Source organism: Pimephales promelas, chromosome 22 (assembly GCF_988280905.1).
Source record: "Pimephales promelas chromosome 22, fPimPro1.hap1.1, whole genome shotgun sequence".
Lineage (NCBI taxonomy): Eukaryota > Metazoa > Chordata > Actinopteri > Cypriniformes > Leuciscidae > Pimephales > Pimephales promelas.
This window is the reverse complement of record NC_142790.1, coordinates 19,726,213-19,744,186: the sequence shown is the minus strand read 5'-3', so window position 1 is coordinate 19,744,186 and position 17,974 is coordinate 19,726,213. Positions and strand designations below refer to the sequence as shown.

The 17,974-nt window shown below is 38.0% G+C and overlaps 2 protein-coding genes across 8 annotated transcripts in view; both read left to right on the top strand.

Annotated features, from left to right (window-relative positions):
* The first annotated feature begins 294 nt into the window (after positions 1-294).
* Positions 295-7,260, top strand: rnf6 (ring finger protein (C3H2C3 type) 6). 2 transcript variants are annotated; one of them, XM_039667008.2, is made up of 4 exons: positions 295-414; positions 1,803-1,958; positions 2,212-2,325; positions 3,366-7,260. In XM_039667008.2, the coding sequence occupies exons 1-4, from the start codon at positions 303-305 to the stop codon at positions 5,192-5,194; spliced, it is 2,211 nt and encodes a 736-aa protein (XP_039522942.2). In that variant the 5' UTR covers positions 295-302; the 3' UTR covers positions 5,195-7,260. The 2 variants fall into 2 exon arrangements, with proteins under 2 accessions (XP_039522942.2, XP_088981765.1); XM_089125639.1 differs by lacking the exon at positions 295-414 and adding an exon at positions 451-1,147.
* Positions 7,261-8,512: 1,252 nt separating this feature from the next.
* Positions 8,513-17,974, top strand: part of atp8a2 (ATPase phospholipid transporting 8A2) — a 61,766-nt gene continuing 52,304 nt past the window's right edge. For 2 of the 6 annotated variants that reach the window (XM_039666997.2, XM_089125481.1), the window contains exons 1-2: positions 8,514-8,713; positions 13,968-14,069. In XM_039666997.2, coding sequence (XP_039522931.2) covers positions 8,671-8,713; positions 13,968-14,069 — 145 coding nt within the window. In that variant the 5' untranslated portion in view covers positions 8,514-8,670. Of the gene's footprint in view, positions 8,714-13,967; positions 14,070-17,974 lie in introns of all 6 variants that reach the window. The other 4 variants (XM_039667000.2, XM_039666998.2, XM_089125483.1 and 1 more) reach the window with 3 other exon arrangements.

Below are 17,974 nucleotides of genomic sequence, written 5' to 3'. Positions count from 1 at the left end.
TGTGTATGTATTATTCTATAAATATGTATATACAGTATACTCACACGTATAATATATATATATATATATATATATACACACATATATGTATTATATATGTATAAACAACTTTACAGGGGGTAAATTATTATACTGTATATTGCATTGATTATAATTTGATTATAATTTTAGGGAATATTTTTGGGACACTCCTTTTTTCAGCTAAATTAAGGATTGAAAAAAAAATTGGTAAACAAATGTTATTAATATAGTTATTATCATAGTGTTATGACTGTATTACTGTGGGAACTGGTTTTGCGCACATGGTAGTTGTCCGGGCAGTTGTTTGTGTAGCTCCGTTGGTCCCATCTTGGCTACATTGTAATCAGAGCGGAGAGGAAAGAGAACTCGTCCATATTACAGCTGCTGTTTCAGGTACTTACACATCTATTACTAGCTTCGTTTTTTTATTTTGTTCTCATTCTGGACAGTGTTACTATATGACATATTTTGTTACATTCTTGCGTCATTGACATTTTCCCTTATGTTGTCAAAATAATGATCTAAACCTTTCATTGGCCCACAGTTAGCCTGTCAGCAATCTGTCGACACCATCAAAGGTGTTGCGCATTTAATATGACAGCTCGCTCTGCCGCATGACTTCCGTTTGCCCGCTGACAGACGATGGTGACAGTTTAGTGACAAATTTCAGATATGAATTTCACCCTGTGTAGAGTGCTAGCCTAGGCTTTTTATTGTCTCTGGGATAGGTTGCTAGCTGACATGGAGCCCGACTTTTTCTTTGTCATGTCCCTCCTCTGAGCGATGCTGAGTGGGCAGCCTGGCTGTCAGTCATCGCTTCTCGGACGCTGATTGGTTGTGAGGATGATAGCGTCAGTTTTGGTCCTTGGCTTGTTCTGCGGTGTTGTCTGTGGCCTACTGTATTATTACAGAGCAGCATGATTGTTTGAAATGACTGGAATGTTATTTATATGAACTGATTTGACACTCTTGTCAACGTCACGTGGCCCTCGGTGTGTTTTCAACATGTGTCAGAGCTGTTTTGCTTCCACATGAAGGATTTACGGATTGCCTTTTTCTGAGGCGTTCATTTTGTCGTGCTGACTCTTAATGGTGGCTGTTTTAGACAGTGAAGTTTATGTCTCAGGTTCTCTTTATATAAATCTAGCGATATTTTGAAAGTACATTTTCTTGCTGTTTCAGTATCATGGATTTTTGTATGGAGCTAGCTTCTAAATTATTATTGACAATTATTTTATTAGGGTAAATTGATAATTAGCAGGGGGTACAATGATGCTTTTATATTGCTGTCTTTGTATTTTTATTGAAGATGAGTAGTTGACATGAGAAACTTTAAGGGAATATGTATATCTATCTATATTCATAATACTACTATTCTATATTGGAACCAGCATTTTGCTAATTTGCTTATTTGTTTACAACTATTATGCATGGATCTTAAATGGATTTATATTTCGACATGGCATTGTACTCTTAAACATTAAATTAATCAAATGTGATTAAAATGGAAACAAAATAAATGGTGACCAGTTAAAGGACCAAAGATTCTACACATTCCCTTATAAACATTGATATTAAAGTGTTAATAATAAAGTCCATGGACAGGTTATGCATAATCTGCTTTTTATTTGGTTGACATTTATGAAATGTAAACTACACCGTTTAGACGTGTCTTTATCTGAACAGAGATAAAGGCACAACCAGGCAGAATAAATATCTATTTAAGAGTAATTATTGTGATTCCTTTTTTTTTTTTTTGTCTTTGCCATATCTGTGAGCAGCGGTTTCTGTGGTGATGGACCCTCCCGGCGGCCGAGACGAACGTCATCGTCAAGCGGAGCGGCTTCGGCGGGAGGAGGCATACTATCACTTCATTAATGAACTGAGTGAGGAGGAGTACAGACTAATGAGAGACAGCAATCTTCTGGGTACACCTGGTAAGAACACACCAAATCTGACCGTTTGATAGATTCACACCTTGCTTATGGCACATAGTCCAATAAACATGTCTTATTTTCAGTAAATTGTCTTTGTTGCAATGTTATATTCATTTTTATTTACTTATCGAAGTTTCTTACCCTTACACTGAAAAATAAAATTCAAAGCATGAGGAAATTTCTAAACTTTTGAGCCCTTTTCTCAAATGAACAATAGATATGGAACTTACATTAGGTGTGTCTTTGATTACAGGTGAAGTCACTGCAGAAGAGCTGAGGCAGCGTCTGGATGGTGCGAAGGAGCGAGTGTCATCACAGCCACGCCCTGAACCCCGCCCACAGAGCAGTGAGGCCGAGGGCAGTAGCGGTGAGGAAGATTGCTTTCGAATTCTGTTACTAAGCTGCTCTAATTATTTTAATTTGAATGATCAGCTTGTTTTGTATAAAACAAATGCCTCACAGCCAGAGTCATAATGTAATTACAAAACCATTCAGGATGCATCTGCATTATTATTTTTTAGCAACAGTGTAGGGCACAAATCTTTTGGTTGTGAAGATATATAGCATTATGCAGCCATACTAAAACATCTGATCTAACCCATCAATAGAAATAGAAGGAAGCTGGCATAAATGCAATGTCAGACAGAGTTAACATAAACGTAGTCAGTCAACGATTGTGATTCTTTTGTAAATTTAGATTACCGTTAAAAGTTTGTGGTTGGTACGTTTTTTGCTTACCAAGGCTGCATTTGTTTTGATCAAAAATAAAGTTTAAACAGTGATATTGTAAAATATTATTATAATTTACAAGAACTGTTTTCTATTTTACAATGTATTTTATTCCTGATGGCAATGCTGAATCTGCCATTACTTCATTCTTTAGAAATCATTCAGAAATCTAACATGCTGATTTGATGCTCAAGAAACATTTATTACTATTAAGTTTTACTGCTTAATATTTTAATGGAAAATGATTTTTTTGAAAATGAAAGTTCAAAAGAACAAAATTTATTTGAACTAAAAATATATATTATAATATAATATTATTAACTATTTATTATATATTATTAACATTATTAATGTCTTTACTGTCAATTTTAAACTAATTCATGCATCTTTGCCAAACAAACGTATCAATTTATATATATATAAAAAAACTGCTTTTTTAGTCTTTTTTTTAACACTTGATACTTAATGTTTTGTCCTCTGAATGCTTATTAATAATCACAATTAAAATGTAGATTTTTTAAAAATTGATTCAGAATTGTGATACATCTGTGAATTTTAAAATATCAATGAATCAAATTAGGTTTTGCAAGTAAAAACAAACCGAATTAATGTTTTATTAATTACCCTTGTATTCATTAATATTGATATGATATTTATAATACAATCTTTCTTTTCCAGGTCCAGTCGAGCCAGGTGCTGAGACGTCTAATGGAGACTCTCTGCTGGAGTGGTTGAACACATTTCGGCGGACAGGAAATGCCACACGTAGCGGGCAGAGTGGAAACCAAACTTGGCGCGCCGTCAGCCGCACCAACCCCAACAGCGGCGAGTTCCGCTTCAGTCTTGAGATCAACATCAACCACGAGCAACCCGAGCCTGGAGAACACAGCGACACCCCTGACCCGACTGAACTCCCAATGCCTCCTCCCCCTCCACCTCCTCCTCCCCCTCCCCCACCAGTCTCATCTGCCTCTGCACCCACGACCCCTTACAACCCCTCGAGGTCTGCACCTTACTCACTTCAACACCCCACGCCATACTCTACGGCCAGGCCCACCCTGGGAAGGAGGGCTGCGGTGCGACGTACTCGCAGTAGCACGGCTCCGCCTGTAACGCCGCCTCTGACCTCACAGGCTCCTCCCACAGTTTTGAGGAGGAACTTGCCGCCTTTGCCAAGCTCTCCTCCTCCACAGGCCCCACTCGCTTTTCAGTCACAAGAGCAGGATGGCAGTGCCGTAAGGGGTCAAATACAGGTCACGACCTCCTCGGTTAACACAGAGGAGGGGCAGAATGGAAATGAAGACCCGGACTGCCCCACCGTTCTGCCTCAGACCGGCCCCCAGGTGGCGCCAGCTGCCCGTGAGACACGAAACAGCAGGACTCGCTCACGTGGCCGCATGCGCCGGGCGGCGGGAGCAGGTGGGGCTTCGTCTCGCTCTTCGAGACGTAGCCGGTCCCCCCTGGACAGAAACCCAGCCTCCAGTGTTAGCCCAAACCATAGCAGCACCGCTGCCCCAGTGGAGTCCACTGGAAGTACGGCTGTTGCTATGGAGATGGGCGAGGCCGCCACAGAGCCGGCTGCTCCTACAGATCCTCCGGAGGCAGGTGAGGAAGAGGGGGAGACTCCTGTGTCAGGCGCCGGAGGTGTGCGTCGCCACCCCACAATCATGCTGGACCTCCAGGTTCGGCGCATCAGGCCAGGTGAGAACCGGGACAGAGACAGCATCGCCAGCCGCACTCGCTCTCGTGCTCGGGCCGCTGAGAACACGGTCACCTTCGAGAGCGACAGCGGCGGCTTCCGTCGTACCATCTCGCGCTCGGAGCGCGCGGGAATCCGCACTTATGTCAGCACTATACGCATCCCGCTACGCCGCATTTCGGAAACTGGCCTCGGCGAGCCCAGCTCCATGGCGCTGCGATCTATCCTGCGTCAGATCATGACCGGCTTCGGTGAGCTTAGCTCCCTCATGGAGACGGAGGCGGACTCAGAAACTGCAGCACCCAACCAGGACTCGGCTCCTGTTGCCGGAGCCCAGGCATACCGCGTCAGTAGCGCAGAGGGCGGTGCGGCTCACGGCGGAGTGGAATTGGCACAAGAAGGTTTAGTGGAGGGTGAGGAGGAAGGACAAGTGCGGGTAAGCAGGACTGGGCCGGAGGGACGACCTAGCAGCAGGGACACTAACAACCTGGTGGAAAACGGCACATTGCCCATCCTAAGGCTGGCGCACTTTTTCCTTCTCAATGAAGACGAAGACGAGGAGCACCCACGGGGTCTCACCAAAGAACAGATCGACAATTTGGTCACACGCACTTACGGTCAGGTCAACATGGAGGGCGAGCAGGGTCGCGCCTGCAGCGTCTGCATCAACGAGTACGCTCAGGGCAACAAGCTGCGTCGCTTGCCCTGTGCCCACGAGTTCCACATCCACTGCATCGACCGCTGGCTATCTGAAAACAACACCTGTCCCATCTGCAGGCAGCCTATTCTGTCCAGCCATCAGGAATGATGTTAGGTTGTAGCTATCAATCAATGGACTGAACGAGTGACTTTTCTTCCACCCTCGGTGGAACCTGTACATAGTGCTTCAATGTTTTCATTCTCTGAGATCCATTTTATTCAAGCTAAAGGTAGAACCAAAAGCAGAAAAAAGACTATAATGCAGAGATTTAACAAAGCTTTATTTTTTTAGACTCATTTTGTTTTAATTTCTTCCTCCTCCTACCATTCTCCATTTGCTTTGTGGACATATTAACAGACGGCGTGACTAACTCAAACGGAGTAAGGAATATTAGCTTAAGCTACTGGTGCATTCACGTTTATCAATGTTCAGCTAATTTTCATGGGCGAAATCCAATTTCGTGAGGGTGAAACTAAAAGATTGCTTATCGGATGTCTCAACCGATTTACTATGTTGAACAACAGAAAGCTGCTTGGTTTGAAAGTGACTTCTGTGTGAGTGGTGCTCCATACATCTCTACACTATTTACAATGGACATTTTTTTTTGCCCATGAAATTTCGCTACATGTGACTGCACTAAAATTCTGTCTCACAATTTTTAAGTTTGGCGGCTTCAAAAAATGGATAAACCTTTTAAAACTCTTTAAGGACGTGTAAATATATGAATGTCTGTGTTTTCGGTTTAAACAGTAAGACATATTGTAGAAAGAACCATATACTGTTTCATTAGCATTTTCAAAAGGAACCTTTACTTTTTAAGCGCTTGCTGAGAAATCCACCGGTTTTGAAGCTCTATGAGTCCTCCATGTAAATGCTCCCTAATGTTGGGCAGTGTACTTTTAAATGCGTTTTCAATCAAAGCAGGTTTTTAGTGTGATTTTATTTTTTATTCTAATTTTTTGTTGTTGATGGGGTCGAGAAGAATAGTTATGGGATGTGAATGATGCATAGATGAATTTGTCACTGAAATTCCAATAGCTGCATCTGCATCTTTATATTACGGGAAATGGCAATGAGCATCTCCGCAAACACTACAGAACACATTTTTTTTTTTAAGCGTTTTTAATTTTCCCAATGGACTGAATATGCTTTGAGTGTCATTACATTTCTAATGAGAACAAGCCATTTGCATTTGAACAACAGTTTTGGAGAGCCGATCAGATTATATGATATTGTATGAGCTAGTAAGTGCATGCTTGATTTGTACCTGAGTGTAAACCCTGTCAACGCCCTGCACATAGTTCACAATATTTAAATTGATTATCACTTGAAAGCACTTGTCAGCCGCTGCACTGTAAGGCAGTACATTCGAGCCTGTCATAGGCCAGACTTCTTCCAGGGTGATTCAAAGGTACAAGGAGGCAATGAAAGATATTGAATGGTGGTACAATATTATATTATAACATACCTGTGTTTTTGTTGGATTCCTACTTTCACCCTCACATTTAGCTACCGGTATTTCTATAGTTCTTATCATCACATGCTCCTTATTGCAGACACGTTGTGCCCTGTTTACCTTCCCTCAGTATTTAAGCATACAAGGGTTTCACTTATGGCCTTGTCTGAAAGCCCTGTTTGCTCTGAGTCACCATTTTTACCCTTCATGCAGAGTTACTCGTTCCCCTATGTGAGGCAGAGCGTGAAGTAGGACTTCTGAATGAAAGATCATGAATGTAGTGGTATCTTGCGTCTTTCCAAGGTCCACTTTTCCTCAATGTACAATAGATGTCTGCTTATGTTTCAGGATCTCGATTAAAACAATGACAGAATCTGTTATTCGACACCTGTCCCCGATGTTATTGTTTTCTTGTATACTAAAATATCCCTTTATTTTGTCTGTATGTTGTGAGGATGTGTGTTATAAGAAGAGTGAATTATAAGTATGTGTGTAGAAAATGTGTGTGTATATTGCTGAATGGAACAGAATGGTTTTTGAGCTGATGTGGAGCTGCGAGTGGGGGATCTTTGGCCATGAAGTTTAGATATTTAATGATGAAAAATGGACATCATTGCGCTATGACTATGTATTATGTTATAATGTGATGCTGAAACAGAAGAATATGTATTCTGTTACTATGTAATAAAATAAAACACATTGATTTTTTTCTTCTCTGCTCCCTAACAATGTATAATGTAATTTGAGTTCCACTCAAACGTTTGGGGGGGTTTTTTCAGCAAAGATGATTTTTTTTTTGTTTGTTTAAAAGTGACAGCAAAGACTTTCATAATGTTACAAAAGAAATTTCAAATTAATGCTGTAATTTTGAACATTCTACTCATCAAAAAAAAAAAAAAAATATATATATATATATATATATATATATATATATTAATCAGCACCTGGTCTGCAACAGTCTCATTCAATTACTAATATTAAATTGTCATGTTAAAATAAAATGTTGAAAATCAGCTTTGCTATCACAGGAATAAATTAAATTTTGAATTATATTAAAATTGAAAACTACAACAGTTTTGTTTTTACTTTTTTCATCAAATAAAATCAGCGTTGGTGAGCATGAGACTTTTGAATGGTAGTGTAAATAAATAGATTTACACTACATATATATATTAAAACATACATAATTAAATATTAATCCATTAGCCAATGCCATATTTAAAGGAGTAGTTCACTTTAAAAAAAAAAAACTTTTGCTGATAATTTACTCACCCCCATGTCATCCAAGATGTCTGTCTTTCTTCAGTCGAAAAGAAATTAAGGTTTGTGATGAAAACATTCCAGGATTTTCTCCATATAATGGACTTCATTGGGAACCAAACGGTTCAAGGTCCAAATGAGAGTTTCAGTGCAGCTTCAAAGTGCTTTAAACGGCACCAGACGATGAATAAGGATCTTATCTAGTGAAACGATCAGTCATTTCAAAAATAAATAAAAAAGCTTAAGTTTTATAAGCACAAATGCTCGCCTCCCTTGCTCTGTCCCTTATTCATTGTCTGGTGTCGTTTGAACCTGCACTGAAACTCTCATTGGAGTCCATTATATTTAGAAAATCCTGGAATGTTTTCATCAAAAAACAATTTCTTTTCAACTGAATAAAAAAAGATGTGGACATCTTGGATGACATGAGGGTGAGTAAATTATCAACAAAAGTTTTTTTTAAGTGAACTACTCCTTAAGCAATCCAGTGCCATAGGTAAAAATAGCTAAAGTAAACCAAATAAAATACTCAAGTTAAATATTAATATAAAGATAATTTACATATATTATAGTTGAATGAGTCTGTTGAACACCAGAACATATAAGGGTCCCCACTGGACAGCTTAAGTGTCCAGGCGGGATCTGATGACGGAGCGGGCCCGGATTCGCCTATGCATTTGCGACGGATCAGCAGGATGGCAGGAGCGCGTGCCCGACACAGTGCGCGCGGCTGAGGGTGACCCATCATCATTCAGGAACTATGTTACTTCCATCAAACACCGCATCCATGCGCCTCTGTCCCGCGGCGTGAGTATGCGTATGCCATCATCTCGCTCCCGCTGCTGGAAGCTCCACACATGCGGGCAGAATGTATTTCAACAGACGGTCGAAGAAGATCCACAGCGAGGGAGGTAAGCATAATCTGCTGACATGGGCGACGTATATGGGAACTGTTGTTTACGCGTGTGTTTTCTTCCGTACTATGTTGTTGTAGCCTACCATTGGATATTCAGATGTTACTTTGTGTGTAAATTATTCGATATTTTACACTTTTATATACACTATTAATTATATATTAGAAAAGGAAGGTCATGTTGTGATCGTCCAGCATCAGTTATCCTCCACCTGTCCCGGTTGGTGACGCTCTCTTGCTGGTGACCTGTCATTTTCGCTGTGTAAACAGATGGGTTACCAGGGCGATGTCCTGTTTCCTACCAGTTGGCGGAGGTGATGACTAGGGTCAACTGTTCTAATGAGATAAACTGTGATGCGGTTACAATTAATCTTATCCAGATCTGCATAGACCTTTGAGAGAGAAACTCCCGTATTAGTGGTTATTCAGCTCATCACGTGACTGATGTAACTTTGTAAGCTCATAGACTAATCTACCTGACCTGTTGAGGTCATGTGTGCCCGAGTAAAGTAGGTCTAACTTTTTATTAATTACTTTACAATAAGGAAAAATTCATTTATATTAGATATTGACATAAAGCATGTACAGTTTTGTAAGGTTTATCTTTAGACACTAGCAATTTTTAGTCACTCAATTTCATTACAAATCTTCAAATAAATAAAAGCATTTTTTTACATTTCTTTTAATTATGGACTGTAAAATAAATCAACCACTAAAAATGAAAAAAAAAAATCAATCAACTAAATCACTAGATCCCTTTGAATTGATATTGTTAATATCAATAAAAGTCTTGAATAGTATAAAAAAATGCACAATTACAAAGAAGTTATAATATAATAATGTAATCTTTTTTCCATGCAATGATTACAAAAAAACATCCTGATTGTTAGTTGTAAAATAATGTTTTTGATTTTAGCAATGAGGTCCTTAAAAATGCTTGCAATATAGAGTTGAAATAAAAATATTCCATTGTTATTAGTAAAAATTAGCAAGAAAATGTTACGCAAGAAAGCATTGCTTTCTAAAAATGTGCAGTGGAAGAATAAAATCAAAAGACTACTGCAACATTGCAGTCTGTTCTGAATGAAAATGAGCCGTTGAGACAATTAGTATTATTACAAATCTAAGTAAAAGCTTGTATATATCATTCTCCAGACATCAATTCACTGCACCAAAGTACTAAATGCACCGAACAGTGGCCAAGAGCCTACATCGCAAGTACAGTGCTTTTGAGATTTGAATGTTGATGGCAGACTTGAGAGATTGCAGAGTGTTCTGGCAGCAGATTTTTTACCAGCATGTGTTTATGTGGCAGAGCTTTGTGATGTGATGACGCCGTCTTTTTTGACTGACTGACACATATGCATTGTGGAATACACTGAACGTTTGTTCAGAGTGTTTGTTTGGCCTGCCCTGCTCTTACCCAGCACGTTCCAGAATTAACATGCGAGGCCGGGGACTTACTGTTGGTAACCTAATTTTCAATTCTGTGAAGCGTATGTGTGACACTGGGTTGTCCTATCAGTTTGAGTTTAAAGTTGCATTTGGGGTTTTTCTGGAAATCTTTAATCAGTCTCATTTATTACATTCCTTGAAGAATTATCTTTCAGAAGCCAATAGCCTTACATACAAGAGAGCCGTTTGCTGTAATTGTAAGTAGAAAGGTCTCAGTAATCCACTTAGTTCTGCTCATCTCAACAGATGACGGACAGCTGTTTTCTGTCGACTTTGCTCTCCATATGCTCAGTTGGCAAATGTGACAATTGAAAACTATATCAGCAAAAAAACAAACAAACACGCATGTCAAGTCAAGTGCATAGTGTGCACATTTCAATTCACGTTTATATTGTATAGCGCTTTTCACAATGCACATGGTTTCAAAGCAGCTTTACAGAATCCGCAGTGCAATATCTTATCAGATGTATTTGTATTTCAGATATACAAATTACAGCTAAAAATGCACTAATTTAAATAATGAGCTCATTGAAGTAATGAACACTTGTTTGTTAACATGATTATGACGTATAGCAAATTGTAGCATTGGTGCATGTTGATTCAGAGCGTCTTCTGAAGTCCTTGCAGGAGTTGGCGCTGTCTCTTTACAGGTGTTGGGGCATCTGAAGTCTTTTTGGTCATTTTACAAACAATAATCAAATGTCCAAAAAGTTTTTAATGGCACAAACAATATGGTTTGTTTGTCTAAGGTTCCTGTTTTAGTGACTGCAGTGTTTCTGTGCATCAGTTTAAAGGCCACATGAGGGCAGCATCTGTAAACGTGTCATGCTCCATTCCAGAGCTATAGGAGACTAAATTATAGAGCGGAAATAAATTTAGTAAAAAGTTAGATCTTTTGTTTGATATATTTTAACATTAAATACATATTTATATAATATATCATATTAAACAGACTGAATGCAGATGGCAGCGTTTTTATTTGCACCATTTACATCAAATTATAAAACTTTATATGAAATAAACACACAGCTTTCATCATGATGCAAGTAAATAAAAATATAATCCATTCCATACAATTAAAAAAATGTAAATGTAAGTTTATTTTGGCATATTTGTTGCATTCAATTATTCAATTGGAATCGAAGCCTTTATTGTCATTGTATTTGCATACAATGAAATTAGGAACATTACTCCTGACTCGCGTTTACAAGAAAAACATATAACCATATAACCAGAATTCACATAATGATATTTCACATTGACATTTAGTGCATTTATGAATTTAGAGTCCGGATGGGCAACTGGAAAGAAACTATCCTGTAAGCGTTTTGGTTCTTGCTCTTAAGGACCTGTACCGTCTGCCTGTAAGGCAAAAGATTAAACGGGGTGATGTCCTGGAGTTGATGTGTCCTCATAATGTTTTGGCCCTTAATAGGTAGTGCAAACAAGCAATAATCCATTTGTTATTAAGCCCAGTTAGGAACAATTACCGTTTAATTACCGCCATTTAACAGTCTGTATAGGCCAAATAAGAGGTATTAAAGGAGTAGTTTTTTTGCTGGTAATTTACTCACCCCCGGCCCCATGTCATCCAAGATGTCCATGTCATTCTTTCTTCAGTCGAAAAGAAATGAAGGTTTTTGATGAAAACATCCTGTTCGAAACCGTTTATCAAAATGAACCAATCTTTTTTCGTGTCATTTGGTTAATTCAATGAACGAAATGAACGAATTGACTCGGGAAAAGATTCGTTCATTTTAAACATCATCGAACAGGAGAGTCACGAACGCGTATCACAGAACAGAGCAAGGCGAGCATTTGAGCTTATAAAACTTAAACTTTATTTTTTTTATCTTAAATGAGCGATCGTTTCGCTTGATAAGACCCCTGTTCATCGTCTGGAATCGTTTAAAGCCCTTTGAAGAGTTTGCAGTTTGCACTGAAACTGTCTTTTGGACCTTGAACCGTTTGGTTCCCATTGAAGTCCATTATATGGAGAAAATTCCTGGAATGTTTTCATCAAAAACCTTAATTTCTTTTCGACTGAAGAAAGAAAGACATGGACATCTTGGATGACATGGGGGTGAGTAAATTATCAGTAAAAGTTTTTTTGTTTTTTTAAAAAAAAGTGAACTACTCCTTTAACTAAGAACACTAGTCAGTTCACCTTTATTTATATAGTTTTTTATATAGATTGTTTCAAAGCAACTTTACAGTGATAATGCATTTCATCTGTCAAGTTAAGTGTCGTTTCAGTTCCGTCGTAAAGACCATCAATTATTCAATTAGTTTTCACACAACAGCGTCAGTACGGTCAGATTAATAATATTGTTGAATATTATTTGTCCCCAGCTAAACAAGCCAGAGGCGACAGTGGCAAGGACCCCCAAACCCCATCAGGTGACAGAATGGAGAAAAAATGGGGTGGCAGTTCTTCTCAAAGAAGCATGGTGTCATTATGATTCAGGGTGCATCACAAGTCAGAATTAGAATTCAGATCGGGACTCTATACACAAGAATGCTTTGTCAAACAATTAAAGAGAATTAAAGAACTACATTAAAATATGATTGCAAACGCAATACATCCAACGATTAGATAGCAAATTGTTTTGCTCATAACACATATTGCTTTCAGTACTAAATATTTAGTATTCCATTAGTATAACATTCAGATTTATTTATTTTGTGGAAATATGTACAGTAAAATTACAAATATTTCGTCAACTTACCATTTAACCTCACATTTTCTAATTGTTTAAATTTTTCATTTAATTAACCTTAGCAAGTCTGTTCAGCCACATAATAATAAATCCAGTTTGAATTATACTTTGTCACATTAGCACAGTAGCCATAACACTTTTAGTCTATTTCCTGAATATTATGTCCAACAATTGAACTGAAAGTTGAAGTCAGCACATATTTAATGAAGCTGTGCCCTTTTATTTCGTGTATCAGGTGGTTTATCATGTTAGAGCAAGAAAAATTGAGAATTACATTAGCGTAATCAAAAAAAGCCAAAATAAACGTACATTTACTTATGAATCTTATTTTTAAATTCTATTTTGAACGGAAAAGGGAAGTCCGCACATATGAAGCTGTGCCCTTACACACATATAATGTGTAGAGTCCAAAGAGGAAGATGAGGAGATGATGAAAGTACAAATAAGGTAATACTTTCATCAAAATAAACAAAAATCAAACATCCCAGCACGTTAAAGCAACGTATCAGTGAGTATTAAACTCAGTCAACACCAGACCAATGAACATATGTTGAGAGAACACATGAAAATGTATAAATACACACGATAATAATCTGAATACAAACAGGCGAGCTAATTAATGAATAACCATGGAAACCAATGATGGCGGGAAGGACAAAAGAAACAGGATGTAAACTACAAGTCCTAAAATGAGAACCAAACACAATGAAAGAGTGAGAAAATTTACTTGTTTTGTATTGTCTAATGAGGAATATCATATCATTGGTATATAATATTCATATATATCTTAAAGGAGGCAAATGGAAGCCAGCATGGTAAAGATAATATATTTTATCCAACAGTCTTTTTGTATATAACCAACGATATTTTTTGACATTCCGCTAGGAATGAGGCCCTTTACGCTATAAAAATATTTCTAGTATTAAGAAAACCTTTGTTTTGCATACTATGCTTGTATCGAACACCATTTCTGATTCCCAAAAGCTCATTTTTAAGAGTGTTTTGCTCTATGGTCTTACTGACTTTATTATCTTGTGTTGTTTCTTTCTTATGGCAACTCTTGTTGGGCTCCTCCAGAACAGTTAGTGTTGACCCCTCTTAGCCAGGACTCCCCCCTCCGGCAGGACCAGCCCGTGGGATCCAACATGTGCTCCCATCTGGCAGACAGGTTTGAGAAAAGTGAGTGCCCTGCCCAAGCGGGCCGCTGCCTCCCGCTACTGCTTGGAGCCTCACAGGTGCATCCACCCCTTCCTTCAGCCCACACTGCATGGACAGACTTATAAAGCCAACGTTCTCTCCACTCTTTCATGCACAGGGTCATTCCTACAGTTTGGTGAATTTTGGACTGAGCAGCTTTGTTGAAAACTTTTTAATAATTCAATTTTTAGTATTATTAGTTTAATCAGAGAGAAGAAAACATCTGTCTGTAAGAAAAACACACTGGTCAAGCCCAGGTTATAACCGGATAATTCTTACCAAATATTTCATATGTGATCTAGGAAATTTGTGAACATTTAAAGGGATACTCCACTTTTTTTGGAAATAGGCTCATTTTACAACTCCCCTAGAGTTAAATAGTTGATTTTTGCCGTTTTAGAATCCATTCAGACGATTTTCTGATATTTAGAAGAATATCAGTAACAAGACAGTTTCTGGTCTCATTGATTTCCATAGTAGGGAAAAAAATATACTATGGAAGTCAATGAGACCAGAAACTGTCTGGTCACTGATATTCTTATAAATATCAGAAAATCGGCTGAATGGATTTGAAAACGGTAAAAACGAAAAATAAAATGAAAAATAAACATTTTTATGTCCAGTATTAATTGACACAACAGGGTAGTGGACATGTTATGTTTTATGAATTTAGATAAGTATTCTAAAAATGAGGTAGAGACATTATTATGACCGCCGCTAAGCACTATTCCCTAAGCACCGCCGCTATTTTAAAGTGCGTTTAAAGTTAATTTAAGGCAAGTTCTCGGGCAGCTATCTTATTAATGCAAGTACAGCTCCTGTCTCTTTGAATGGGGAAACATCAAATTCTCCAAAGCTATTGACCAAGCTTATGATTAAATTTCATGTTTGAAATCACCAATGACATCTGACAATAACCATCTCTTAAATTTGGTTTCTAAATGTTCAAATCATGACCAAAAAAAAAAAAAAACACATTTTCTCAGGTAGAGAATCAGATTCATTCTTTATTGTCCTCGATAGAAGAAATTTGTCTTCTGGACCAGGAGCAACACACATAACACAGAATTTTGTACACATAACTACATATTGCAAAATAAAAGTAATGCAATAAAATAAATAAATTAGGCATTCTGTGAATTCCACAGTCTTACAGCTGAGAGAGAGTACAAACTTTTCCCTAGCCGTGATATTTTTTTTTTTAATGGTGGCTGCCGTCCAAATCCTCTCCTGTGGCCTCATGGGATAGTAAATTGTCCTTTGAACAGTAAGAAGTAGGTTATCCAGGTACTTTTTTCCTATACTCCTTTATGAGTACTGTGAATTCTGACATTATTTTATCAAATACTGTTTTTCGCCTTCTTATAAGTATACGATTTCGGATGCAGCCTTTGTTGATGGAGTTGCTTTCCCTCCAAGGAAATGTCTCTTCTAATAAGTGATTTAGCATATGTGCTTAAGATTTTAAAGGGCAAGTAGTACTATAATGGTTTCACACCTTTAAAATATATGTATCACAACATTTTTTTGTCAAAGAATTTGTACACTCAAAATTGCAATTAAAAATACACGTCATGTAACCTTTATTTCAAAGTGAAGTGGAGTTTTTTTATTTATAATTATTCTTAGGTACTAATCATTCAATGCATGGACAACCATGTGGCATGAAAAGTTGATTAACATTTATGTATTGATTCATGGGGACATAAAATCCACCATATTGTAAGAATGACCCCACTCAGACATGGTATGCGTCAAGGGATGCACCAAAATGCATGCACCGCATTACAGAAACAACAGTCCTTTTGGTGTTGATGAGTTAGTAAGCCAGGGGTCAGACTGTGACGCTTGCATGGCTTGTGCATGAGGTTGCGGGTGGCTGACGTGCCTGGTGGTGTAAGTGAACAATCTCACCTGCGCTCCGGTATAAACCCCGGTCAGGATTAGATACAGGTGAAGTTGCAGAGCTGACAGAAAGAGGATTACCTTCCCTGGACACTGTGCCTGTAAGAGGCTTTCATTCCTCATTCACCCTTTTCCATCGGCATAGCGACCCAGGCTATACGAGCACATCCCCCGTTCCTCTTGGGGGCCACCAGGACCTGCGGGTCACCTTGGCTACAGGACCAACATGCCACGCCGAGGGCGCAACAGGTCTAGGAGGGGCTCTGTAGGTAAAGAGTTTCTGGACTTTTGGTGGAGCGGCCACACGTGAGCATGTGGGAACAAGGGATGGGCGGATCGGTCCTGAAATATTGATACTTCTGACACCGATGCCACATTTAGGATAGATCCACATAAAATCGATCCTCAGTGGTTTATTAGAATGCTTGAATTATTTAATTAGCATGACATTTAATATGCATCATTAGGTTTAAAGGGAAAAAGACCTTATAGGAGATAGTGTTGCAGCTCATCTCCACATTTGCTGAAAAGCACAAGTCATCCCAGCAGGGTCATTCTCCAAAAATGTTCATCTTTTGTTGATTTTTTCCAAAAATACTGGTTTTGAATTCAGTTCAGTTTATTTTTCTGCCATAAAGGTTGATGGTAAGTAATTATTAACATTGACATTATTGATATTAATGAGGGCAGCCTGAATTTTAATAATTTTATTTCACACATGAAGTAAATTAGTCAATATACTTCTAATCAGAGTCAGACTATAATAAATGTATTATTATTATTATTATTTGAAAATCTTTCACACAAACATTTTAATTTGATTTGAGCAGCCTTTTCTTACTGTGAACTTACTGAGAACAGAACAAAAATCAAGGTAAAGGCATTTTTTATATTATTAATTATGTATTTTAAACTCAAAATGATCAAAACGACAAAATGATCCTTACTTACAGACACTTAATATAAAAAGGCAATATTACATAGTATTTAATAAACATAACGTTGTGCCTTTTATATATATATATATATATATATATATATATATATATAAAGTCTCTTAATTAAATCTTTTTCATAATTGAAAAGTCAAAAGGAACAGATTTTTCACCACAATTTGATAATGACCGAGGACAAACAGAGACAGCAATACTTGCTATTCACGTTTAGTATGAAAGAGGCAATTTTGTTTAGGAACGACATGACTATCGTTAATATTGAGTCAAAATCACATTTCTTCATTTTTATTTTTTTACCCTCTGAAATCACAAAAACTTTACGTATTAAATGTCAGAATTGAAATACTTGCCATAGGATTGAACAAATAACTCGTCCATCCCTAATAGGAGACTCTATGCAGTTTGCAAATGAAGAGCCTCGTTGAGCATGTCATATTTTCTCTCGTTTGGTTGTCTGTATGACCTCTGTACCACTATAAAGATTTGCTGGTTCACTGTCCTCTTGAACCCATTCCAGTGCCATTGTGTTACCGCAGCCGTAAATTCTAGACAATAGAGGAATTTGACACCCATTTGAACAGCACGACCAAAGTCTGACTAATCAGAGTAGTATAATACAGACTGAGAGATGTGCAGTGATATTGCATGGAATAAGAGAGGCCCGCTGAATGAATGCATGCAGGTATAAGAGAATGCGGTGGGTAAAGTGAGCACGGTTACAAAGGCATAGGGATGAATAATGCAACCCAGGGCTATTCATAATTTAAAAGCATGCTGCTTTTTAGTCGTGAAAACCTGGCGGATGGCCAGATCTCCTCACTCACCCCACGCTGGGCCTAGGGTCAAACTTGGTGATATATATATATATATATATATATATAAATTGTGACAGTGTTTGGGTGTGATTTAGGCGCACAAAAACGAAACAATATTGTTTCTTTCTTGGTCTTTATCTGAGGGCAAAGGTCAGTGCAGCTCTTAGCTTCCCAGTTTTATCAGCACATGTTGGGAAACTTGTGAATTGAG